Source organism: Poecilia latipinna, unplaced genomic scaffold (genome assembly GCF_001443285.1).
Source record: "Poecilia latipinna isolate Pla-1442-1.1 unplaced genomic scaffold, P_latipinna-1.0 Scaffold1240, whole genome shotgun sequence".
NCBI lineage: Eukaryota > Metazoa > Chordata > Actinopteri > Cyprinodontiformes > Poeciliidae > Poecilia > Poecilia latipinna.
In genome coordinates, this window is record NW_015113856.1 from 312,478 (window position 1) to 324,735 (window position 12,258).

At 41.1% G+C, this 12,258-nt stretch overlaps 1 protein-coding gene across 1 annotated transcript in view; it reads left to right on the plus strand.

Annotated features, from left to right (window-relative positions):
• The window catches only part of eepd1 (endonuclease/exonuclease/phosphatase family domain containing 1), a 29,351-nt gene that overhangs the window by 12,885 nt on the left and 4,208 nt on the right, over positions 1-12,258 (plus strand). The window contains exons 2-6 of the mRNA XM_015054227.1: positions 3,052-3,103; positions 9,181-9,291; positions 11,070-11,204; positions 11,511-11,649; positions 11,742-11,936. Coding sequence (XP_014909713.1) covers positions 3,052-3,103; positions 9,181-9,291; positions 11,070-11,204; positions 11,511-11,649; positions 11,742-11,936 — 632 coding nt within the window. The remainder of the gene's footprint in view (positions 1-3,051; positions 3,104-9,180; positions 9,292-11,069; positions 11,205-11,510; positions 11,650-11,741; positions 11,937-12,258) is intronic.

A 12,258-nucleotide genomic window follows, 5' to 3' on the forward strand; every position in this document is an offset into this window, starting at 1 on the left:
CATTAGCATTTCTCCTGTTGGTCCCTGTGCAGATGGAGGTTCCTGTTTAAATCTGAAGATGGAACTGAACCACAGGCCTCAGAGAGCAGCTCTCCCCTTGACCCCTCTACTCCGCTCCTTCAGACTAGCCAGCAGCAATTAGCAAACACCTGGTGGAACTGCACATCTGCAGTTACATGTATATAACTCTATACCAGTACAGAACACTTAAATCCACCAATAGCTTCACAAGCTTGGTCAAACATGTAAAAGCAACATCTTTAATTTGTTCAGTCAGTGAGTATAACAGGCAATATAAAATAAATAAAGAAACTTAACCTGACTAAATCAACAAGTTGACTACCTTAGTCAAACATGTAAAAATAAACTGTAACAAACCTTCTTTCAAATGGTTCAGAAAATGCAATTAGAAATTCTAAATATAATGTAAGATAAATAGTAAAGTATGATGTTGCTCAAAGCATAGCATTAGACTAAATAGATCTGCCCTCTTGGATCAGGCACATTGTTACTGATACCTGATCTAGGATGTTTTTTCAGCATTGCAACCGATACAGATATTAATATATATCGGAGCATCTCTAATTTGCTCTAATATCTTATATACAACTATTAAAATGGATATTTGTATCATTATTTATAATTATTTTCCAAATAACATATTGGAAATCTTTCGGTCCTACTTTTCAAATTGTCATGTTAGAAAACAGATTGTAACCAAACAAGCAGCCAATAAAAACAGCAACTCAGAAACCAACGAGAAGGCATGGAGACAGTTGACACTTATTGCAACTAATCTAACCTCTGCTGCTCCACATGTAAACGCTGACTAACATCAACATTAATGCCTCACATAAACATCTTAGTTCAACTAAACATGTACAAGACAGAGCAATGGACCTGCATTCAGGCTGCTGAGCAACCTCAGTGCATGAAACATAAGGTTGGTGAGATAACAAGGAGACTTTACTACTGCCTGTCACTGTAGTTAGCAACTTCAAACACTCTTATAAAGAAGCATTACTGTTGGCTGAGGGTCAAAGACTGACCTGATGTAGCTGTGCATCATCAACACACCTCCACCTTGTCCAGAGGTCAACAGAATGAGCTCTGTCTGAAGGGAAAAAAATCTGACCCAACTCATACTCTGACCCAGAGTATAGTCAAAATAAAAAAAACTTAAAATGAACATGAACATAGTCAAGGGCAAGCAACACACACATACACACACACACACACACACACACACACACACACACACACACACACACGCACTAACGCACGTACACACGCATGCACACACACATGCAAGCATGCACACACATACACACACACGCACACACACAGAATTTTATTACATGTAACTGCTCTGTTATTTCCTGAAATTGAGAGTTTTTGTCAGGACTTTAAGTGATTCTGATGCAGAAGAGGATCTAGGAAAGAGGAACAACTCCATGTGAGTCTGAAGCTGAAACCTGTGAACTTCTCATCAGATTAGTGTGTGCTGTCAGGGCCAGCGCGGCCCAGCAGATGCCTCCACAGAACCCAGCAGCTCATCTAGTTGCTTATGCAACCTTGTGTTTGTCCTCAGGTTTGCTGTAATCTGACATGTACTGAAGCAGACATTTGATTTGACTTTATAACTCTGTGTTTATGTCTCTGCAGCACCAACAGATATGAGAAATAATTTGTGTTGTCAGAGCGACACTGAAGATAAATCTACTTCCTATTGGTATTTCATGTAATCACAAGATTTGTGTGTGTGGTGTGTGTAGGTGTGTGTGGTGTGTGTAGGTGTGTGTGCCTGTGTGTGTTACAATGTTTATGCCAGCAGCTGATTTACAGCTGACTCATTCACATCAGTGTGTTCCTAGAATACAGCAGGTCACCTGATTGAAGTTGAGAGTCTGACAGATAAAACGATCAGTGTGGTGTTTAGTTGTGTGTGTTTTATGGTTTGGGTCTGACCCAGCCTCAGCCGAACTGAAGCAGGAAGCAGTCTGCAGGAACGTCTGTCTGTCTGCTGCAACAGGAGAAACATAATGACATTCTGATTCATTCTACCAGGTTTGGTCTCTGAGTATGAGTGGAGCCACTGGGCCAAGTTACATGTGTGTGTTTGTTTGTTTGTGTGTGTGTGTGTGTGTGTGTACAGTCATAACAGAAGCTAAGCTATGCTAGTTATTAGGGGCTGCATTTCACCAAGAGAACAGACCCTTATGTAACCTGATTTTTTGATTTCAGATTAGATGCTGAGAGGTGAACGCAGTTCAGTCATCATCTCCTTGTGCAACCAACTCAGTTCCACTGTGTTGCAACGCCACCAGACATTTACTGCTGCTGCTGCATGAGCTGTGCATGCTTGGCTGTGTAAGCAGCTTCCAGAACTGCAGAAGAACGAAAATATTAGATTCCCACTTTATCTCATTTTTATCCTCATCTTTAAATGCAGTTGTTGAGAAAGTCAGAGCAAACGACTCACAGAGGAATGCTTCTCCCTTCATGTCAAATTGCTTCACAAAGCACTTCCTCTCTTCACGGCTGAATGGAGTTAGAGGAAAAGATCCAGGGCCACTCAAAAATTGACTGCTTTTTATTGTGCTGACCATTGATTTGGAAAATGAGTTGGAATGAAAACAGATAAAGGTTTATTGGGCTGTAAACTCCCGTCTCCTGCAGTCCAATAACACGTCTGCACCTTTAATTTAGGACTCTCCCCTGTTGTGCAACAACAGGCCTGGCTTGGCTATGAGTATTTAATAATAAATGCCAGACATGGTTAATAAATTTAGTAATTTTTATCAGAATAATCAAGTTTGGATGCCAGCAGATTATCAGAAAGAAGAGAAATAATTTCAGTCTCAGTTAATTTGTCATGAAACCTTCATGAGGTTTAGGTAGGGTTATGAAATAATGATATCTGATATTAATATTAACATTATATATAAAGCGATCTCACCATTGAATTTACAGAAACCAGTGACTGCTGGATAAAATATTATGTGTGATTTATGCTAATATTACACTATATGAATGTTTCTCTCATTGCAGGATCAAGATCTTGGCGGTGCAGGACCTGGTGGAGCGGGAGGCCCTGGATAAGGTGCGGTCAGCTGAGGTCTAAATGGTTTAACTGGAGATGACTGGTGTGAATGGGATGAACTCCTTTACTTCCTTTATTGCTGTTTAGCTGTTTGTCACAAGTGAAGCACAGACTAACAGAGAAAAACATCTTCATTATGAACCTGGACTGTTTTTCAGATTAGCTAACAGCTTCATCCAGATTTAGTTCAGTTCAATTCAGAAATACTTTATTTTCATCTTAAACAAATGCAAATAGCAGAGATGATATTCTTTGCTATCAACCAAGTGTCTTCAAAGTGGATGGTGATGCTGTGGGATGGAAGGATCTCCACTAGCAGTCAGTTTTGCAGCTAATCTAAAAAAATCTCTAGCTGAAGGCTGTTGCTGTATGAAGACATGCTAACAATGCAGTATCCATGGTAATGTGTCCTGGATGACTCCACCAGTTAGCAGCTCTGCTGATCCACCTCACACATCAAACTGTTCATTCAGGTTGTGGAGGCTGTGGTTCCCAATCACAGCTCCCCTGTAACCCAGCCAGCCACTATAGAATCCTCAGAGGCAGCCTTGCCATTACACCATCCCAGAAGATTGTGAGCCCCCTCTTCCCTGCTCGAGGACTGTCTCCCATGGCAACTCCAGAGTAGCATGTCCAGCTCTCCCACAGTTGATTCCAGACCCCAAGCTGTGTGTGGAGGTGAGTCCTGTTATTTGGTAGCTGGTACCAACCTCACACACCAGCGCTGGCAGGTTGTGCTGTTGTGTGTTGCCATGCCAATGCTCCCAGCCTGACCAGGAGCTGGTGGGCCCTCATGGAGGGGCCTTCCTGTGGGAGCCAGAGCGCCCCCATCAGACCTGACTTCCCTCTGGGTCAGATTCAGGTTTTCTTTACATTTGTTCCATCTTGCTCCAAATCTCTTCCAGACTCCATCAAATCATTTGTGGTGAGAAAACGTCAAGGCTGAAGACTCAACGTTTTCTGTCTGCTCAGACAGACAACCAGAGAACATACACAGACAAACACAATCACTAATATTTGGAGAATCTTCTCTAGTCACATCATTCTCTCCAATTATGGAATAAATATGTAGGTCATCTGCATTAATGAACAAATGTTGCTGCCTCCATAAAATGTTGAGAGCTTAAAAGGCCAATTTTAGCAGCATCACATGTCCGTTCTAAGCCTTCCCACACACACACACACATACACGCATGCACACACATCGCACTCTGGTAATGTCACTCTGTCCTAGACACTCGGTGTAACCTTGACTGAGAAATGAGTGCTGTGTGTGAGGGAAGTAGGTCAGCAGCGGTGTGGGATGAGAGCGAGGCAGTGCAGAGATGGACAAGCTTCAGCTCACGTCGTTTTGCCTCCACCAGCCTCCACCGCTGCTGTTTTTAATGTCTGGCTGCATGAGAAGCGCAGATTATATTCAGAAAAACAAGTTGTTTCTTTCTGCTTATCAGTTAGTTTTATGGAAAGTCTTTAAAAGAAAACTACTTTGTTTTCCATTTTGTCCATTTACTATGGTGAATGGACAAACTGTAGCAGTAAAACACTGCACACTGTGGCTGCCATATTAAATGAGTTGTCAATAACAATAGAAAAAGTGCCTTATAATTATAATTTATTGTATGTCCTGATGCTCATTATGAATATATAACTGTGCCATTGTATCTATTTTTGTTGAGATGAGTCACACACACAGTGTGTGTGTTTGCTATGGATTGTTGTCATCTCTCTGCTTGGTTGCTCAGGAAGCTTCTGTCTGTGGTTGGGTGTTTTCCTCATTATTACTCATACTGAAAAATAGTATGAGAGTATAGCATTAGTTATGCTGACACAGCAGCATAACTAATGTAATTAGTGGATAAACAAACAAACACACACAAGCCACTCCAGTTGTGTACCACCACAGCTCATGTTCATGTTTGGCCACTGAACGTTGTGAAGAAGGACAAACAATGACAACGAGTCCGAACCAAGGCAACACAGAACAATTCATCTGGGTCAATGACTGCACCGTTGTCTTCTTGTGAACTTCCACAAGCTAATTCTTTGTTCTCACAAGAAAACAAGAACTGTGATCTGATGGAATATTTTTCAGCATTCATCAGGATTGCTGGTTCTTTCGTTCATCGGTGGGGATCCAAACAAGTCCTGCTACCCAAATCTAACCCCTTCGTTTCCTCCATCAATAGAAATGCTTAAAGATCCAGATGTTGCTACCAAGACAGAGAGCAGTGATATTTGCTCAGCTTAGATCACTGACTGGCTGGAACCTTTGTGTCTGGTTCACATCCAGTTCTGTTAAATTAGAGCACTAAAAACAAACTGTGATATTAAAAGCTTCATTCTCAGGAAGCCTTTTTAATCTTTTCAACAAAATCTAGTTGAGACATTTAAAAGGATAAGGTTTATGTGATTACCCTCTCTGGTTTGGAGTTAGTGCTGGTTAACTCATGGAGAGATGATACAGTATTAGCATATTTGCTTTATCACAGCCCATGGAAGTTAGAAATTCAGTTGGGTAGGTCAGAAAAATACCCAGGAATGCCCCTTCAATTGAAATTCATCTTGAAATCTTCAAGGCTCCACCCCAAAATCCAACATGGCTTCCTTCTTTCATAAAATGTGTTGGTAGCTTATGTATCTTATGTATCACATGAAATCAGAGAAGCAGTTCAATCTGCATAACAGCTAGTTTTATAAGTATAGAATCCAGATAAAGAAGGTCGCTGTTTTGTGATGCTAACAGTTGTTAGCTTTATTAGCGGCCAGAGGAATCAGCAAATCCTGCTAATTTTCTGCTGTCTACCTGAAACCCTGTGAAAGTGGATGTTATTAGACTTCCAACTTCAGAGTTAAACAGAACTAGTCACTGGTTCAATGCTTTTAATATCTCTGTCTTTTCACCAGTCATATAAATCAACCATAAATAGCTGGGCTCCAGAGTAAGACATGAACCTGGCCCAGTCCAGTCCAATCCAATCCAGTCCAGTCCATTCCGGTCCAGCCCAGTCCAGTCCAGTCCAGTCCAGTCCAGTCCAGTCCAGGTCTCACAGTAAAACATCCTGGGACTGCTGGGCTGCCTGCCAGGACGCTGGCTCCATGCTTTGTGTGCACTTTACAACACTCAGAGTGAATTATGAGGCTGTTTTGTGTTTTAGCAAAATAATACTTGTAAGTGGTTCACCTTTCTGTTCCCGACAGGCTCAATGGCCCCTGGAGATGATGCCTGAGGGAAAATCCTGTTTCAGGTTTCCACCTCCTGGGAACTGAAAATTGCTCTGTCATCGGTTTTATTACTTCCGCTGTGACAGCTGAGTGAACACAGAGTTCTGCTCATCTAGCTAAAGTTCTGTGCTGCTGGACAGAACTGCCTTTTGGATCAAATAATTCCAACCTAACATGATCCTCTGTTTTCTATCTAAGAAGTGAATGAAGCTAATTTTAACTGGCTCCTGTTACCTTTAGATTAGGTAGACAAAGCCTGGACAAGATTAAATGACAAACATTTAAAGAGACACACCCATTCATGCAAAGGTTACTTAAAACCAGGATTGTGTTGTGACAAATGAGACGGTTCATTTGTAATTAGATTTTAGCAATTTAAAGTCCAACTTTGAAGTCAGAAAAATCAACTGGCACAAAGCTGAAACTCTGCTACTAAACTCAGTTTGGTTCCTCATTAACCCAGTGTAACAACTGCATGCAGAAAATATTGACAGCTGCAACAATATAAAGATTATTTTCATTGTTGATTGTATTTCATTAAATCCATAACACTCTGATAGTAATATATAACTTTTACAAAGTATTTTGCATCAAATGGATCAGTGCTGATCAGAGCTTCAATTGTCATATATGGACCAGTTGACAGCAAAACAGACTAAGAGATATGGAGCACAAATCATTATGATCAATGTGATAGATCACTAAACAGGCATAACATTATGACCTCTTGTCTAATTATGGGATGGTCTCCCTTTTGTTGACAAAACAGCCTCAACGCATCCTGGTATGAACTCCACACCTCCATGTTGTTGGCTGTTGTACTATCTGGTGCCAGAAACCAGTAATACATCCGTTGATGGGCCCCTATGTATGAGACCCATATGTCCATCTGGACTATTGAGTCCACCTGAATATAAGCCACTCCTATCATCTGTAGGCCACACTTGTCTATAAGTGTGGCCTATATGTATGTAAGCAGCTTATGTATGTAATAGTATGTTACGTACATGTTACAACATGTACGTAACATAATATGTTTCACTTTTAATAATATACTTATGGGTAGATGCCAGATGCCTTAACGTGGCTGCTTAATAAAAAAAATACAGTAGCCTACCAGGAAAAGTTCTTGGTTGGTCTTAACCTTCCTCCTGTTCACTAAAACCACTAAACCACGTGCCACACATGTTTCTCGGAGGACTTCACAGAGGAGTGTAAGTTAGGAACGGCGGAGCAGAAACACATGCAGTGTAAACCTGGGATCACACACACTCTGTCTCTCTGTCGTTGTCGCCCTCAGTGTCACTTTCACCTCAAGGCACATTCTTGTGCTGTGCTCTTCATCACCAGCAGTGCAGCCATTTGAGACTCATTGGTAAGAACCATACAATGGCCAGAATGTACAGATTAACGCGTGTGGAAAAAAATTAACAGCTTATAGTATTTGCTAAGCAAAATATCCCACTTATTAACAGGTGAAAAATCAGTCTTCACTTCACCCATCATTGGTCATAATGTGTTGCTTGACTGTTCTGATAGTGGGATGACTGGATGAGGAGCAATATATTCTTTACAGTACAGTAACGGTGGGATTAATTATCTTCCTGACAGCTTTTGGCTGTTAGAATCCTGAAAGTTGAAAGCTTCTCTGTTCATTCTGTCCACTTCAGTCTGTGTGCTGAACTTAACCTGGAGTGTTTGTTTCTGGTCTCTCAATCCAGGATCCCATATCAAGACAAAACATGTTGTTGTTGTTTATTTTTAAACAATACATAAAACAATACATCAGTTCCTCACGTGCTAGACTCATGCATTAGCTATAGCATAGATAAGCCTTCAAACAGCCTCATATTAGCCTGGGCCTTCACAGTAAGGACCCTGATGTGTGTGTGTGTGTGTGTGTGCGTGTGTGCGTGCGTGCGTGCGTGTGTGTGTGTGTGCATGTGCGTGTGTGTGTGTGGGTGGAGTCCGTCTGAACTTCCTGGTGTTCCACATGGAACTCTCACTCTGATTGACCTGTAAGCCTTTCTGAACATGTTTGTTCCGTTGTGCTGTCATGGAGGAACTGCTACCTGTTCTCCGGGACATAACTGCTGATCAGCTCAGTGTTCGCTCATGTCAACATCAGGAGCTTCCTCTCCGGCTGTGTTTGCCCTGCGGCTGCCTAGATGAACTCAAGTAACCTCACACCAGGCTACTGGAGTTCACTGAACTCTGTATTGTCTCAGGAGCACATAGCTGACAAGCAGTTAATCTGCCCCCTAGTGTTAGGCTGAAGCCAGGCTGTAAAATGTTGCACTTTATCTGTCATATGGCTTTGAGTTGGTGTTTAATTAATTGATAACTGTATTTTTCATGCTTTGTACTCTGTGACACAACTTATAACACAAGACCTGTTATCAACACATGATACAATGTCACCTTACATGCATTATCATCACATCATGCCGCCTGTTCTTTTCGGTCTCTGAATTATGCAGGGCACGGGTATAAGGTCGAGTTAAAATACAGTAGCTTTCAGCTTCCACGGTATATTAACACAAAAATATGAAGCAAACACAAAAATATCCAGCTGCCAAAACCCTGGTAAAAAAAAAAAAAAAAAAAGAAACAGTTAAGGTGTAAAGTCTTGGTATGCCATGTTTTGGTAAGCTTTAGTTGTTGTTCTACATGTAGTGAAATATCTGACTGGATCATTAAGACTAATGTAGCTTTGCTTTTATTTTTAATTTTCAGTTTAAAATGAAACTCTTCCTACTGGAAGAGTTCACTGATTTGTCTCCAGATACCATGCCGGTAGGAACTGTTATATCTGTGTGTGGTTCTGACTCAGTTTCCTGGATGTTTTGTTCCAGTTCTGTGTGGAGTTAAACCAAGGAACCCTGGCCAGCGTACAGACATGGAAATGGCCCCGAGGCGTGTGGAAAAGCATAGTTTCTGAGAAACCCACTGGACACTCCAGCAAGGTATGGAAGTCTCCATATCACAACCCCTGATGCTCCGAGACATGAACACCTACAGAAAGCAGAACATCTGATCCAATTTATCAACACAGACAGCAGTGTGTGAGCAATTTAGCTTTAAATGGTCACATTGCTTCCTCTAACAAGCCAGTGCTGTGTTGATAGTGGAAACTTTCATTTGAAGTCATGATATAAGTAAGAACTGGGTCAACATTGTGATCATGAGCTCCTTCATGAGAGATGGAGCTCATGTTGGTTGATATGACAACAAGAGTCAGGCATGATTAACTCCAACAGTCTGATGGGAATGATGGACTTTTGATCGTTCATAATTCCCTTTCAAACAACTTTCTGTTTTGCTCTCATCAATGTTTACTGATCAGGGTTTACATTAGCATCAATAATCCCACTGAGTTGCTGATCAAGACATTCTACTAATTAACACTAATTTGTTTTACTCCACCACTGTCTCTATGACCTGGTAGAGATTGTGGATGGTGTGTTCACTGATCAGAAAAAGATAGGATTTTTAAAATTTTAACCACCTGATCAAACTGAAAACACTGAGCAGCAGTTTTTGTTAAACTGAGCATGTGATGGCTGGGAATCAGCATGGTTTACCTCTGAAACCCCAATCCAATGCTCTCTGCTCTCCTGGGATCGTCTTTGGTGGGATTTTTCTGGGGGTCTTTTTCCATCATTTTGTTTTTGTTATTTTATTAATTTATGACAAACATTTTATATTTTCTGTTATGGTCATGTAAATGCAGTTATATATCATTAGATGACATCTGCTATACTGCAGATGTCTTAGGAGAGCAGACTAATACCTGGGGAAAGCAATTAAGTAAAAAAACTATTTATGGATCTGACTTTTAGTGTTTATTAAGCCTAACTATATTTTCATATTCCTGCCTTAATTAGCTATATATAATACAATCAGCTGTTTTAGTTGAAACAAAAAATAAATAAAATCATATTGGATATTTTCATTTCAAGTTCTAGATGAGCAGCTGATCTGATTTTTTCTTCACACAAAACATTATTTTGTACTTTGCTTTTTTATTATTAGCATTTCTGTCCTGTTCATTTTCAGCAGAAGGAGAGCCAGTCTTTGATTGGCTGGTGTTTTCAGTTTAAACCAGCAGAAACTGGATCAGTGAGAGAACAGTGACAGTAGGTCCAGTGTGACAGCATGCCTCTGTTAGCAGCAGCTGACTGCTCCTGTGGTTGGAAAGAACTATAAAAACTATAATTCATGTTCCCATCAATTCCAGGAAAATGAACTGAAAATGTTCTCCTTTGTATTAATGTCACTTTGTTTACAGTTTTGGTCAGAATTTAGTGTGAACATCATTGCTTTAGGCTTTCAATCATTTATCTTAAATGTTTCTTGAAATTATTATATAATTGATCTGATTATAATTATATAATGATCAACTGATAAGAATTAGGTGTCTTATTTTCTGCTCCTGGCCTAACATCTTAACCAGGAATGCACCGATTGCAGTTTTCTGGCCGATCTCTGATCTTTAAAAAGCTTGACCTGCTGACTCTGATTTTGGCCGACAGCCATTTTCCTTTTGTCTGAAAAGTTGCTAAATAATTTGGCAGCAGTGAGGTGACTGTGACCTGGTGGGCTGGTCTGTTGGTCATCTCTCTCTCACAGCAAAGCAAAAGGACACACTAGGGGGTTTTGATGCCTTTGCAGAGGAAGATAGTAATAGAAAGGCCATGGATTCTAATTAAAGACTCTGTTTCTCTTCATTCTCTATTTGCAGGGAGTGAGTTACTCCGGCTTTCTGTGGGACAGCTCATCTGGAATCGATCTGAAGGATGCTGTGGTCCTCGACCATCCTGTCGTCAACGGCAACGGAAATCATGCACACCCTCAGCTGTATCTGGCGCACTTTTTAGTAAGTTGTATTTAACTAAAAAAAAGAAAAGACTAACACACATTTTGGAGTTTGAGCTGGAGCTGTTTGTTTTGTGAAGCACCATAAGATGAAGTTAATCTGCGTAGGGGGAATCCAATGATTGATTAAAAAAAAAAAAAAAAAGGTCAGGGATAAAGCATGAAAAAATAATTTAGCAGTAATTATCTTTAATGTTCCAAATAGCTAAAAGAAAATGGAGCTCTGCTGGTAAAGAAACAGCCTGCAAAAAAAGAAATGATTGGGTGAGCGTGTGTTTTTTGTTTGCTGACTGATCGTGCCATTCAGGTTGGTTCTGTGGAGCTGACGGTGGTGAGCGTCCACATGCAGAGCACCGCTTCAGCAGGAGAGTCCAGCAGTAAAACCCACCAATCAGGTGAAGACAAGGGGCAACACCTCTCTCCCAGCATCCAGGAAACACTCAGAGGTCAGTCTGAACTCCCAGAACCAGATCCAAACAGCAGCCTCCTTCCTGTAGAGAGTTGGAGCCTGATCCTGCTGCCATGGCTTCCTCTGTAGGTGAGAAGGAGCTGGTCGTACTGGGACACTTTGGCTCATCGCCACAGAGCTCTGAGTTCGATGTCCTACGGAAGGAGAAGCTATGTCCTCTGATACTGTCCAGCCAGTTCACTAACATCAGCACCCGCTGCCCTCAGGGCACGCTGTGCCTGGATAACATCTGGATCAGCCGCTCCCTCAAGAAGATCTACTCCGGTCAGTTACTCTTCTATGCGGCTTTCATAGTGACACAGTGTGAGGAGGAAGTTATTATATATTAAAATGTAAATAATTAAATATGATTAATAAGTTCATATTTTTGGACCTAAAGAGGAGCGATCTAAAGTCAATGCACAGCTTCAGTTATTACAACTAAAACCTAGCGATCAGGCCCAAAACCTGGGAGTAGTGATGGACTCTGACCTGAACCTTCAGAGACGCATAAAAACAGTTACAAAGTTGGCCTTCTATCACCTGAAGAACATTTCCAGGACTAGAGGACTGATGTCTCAACGAGATCTAGAGAAACTCATCCATG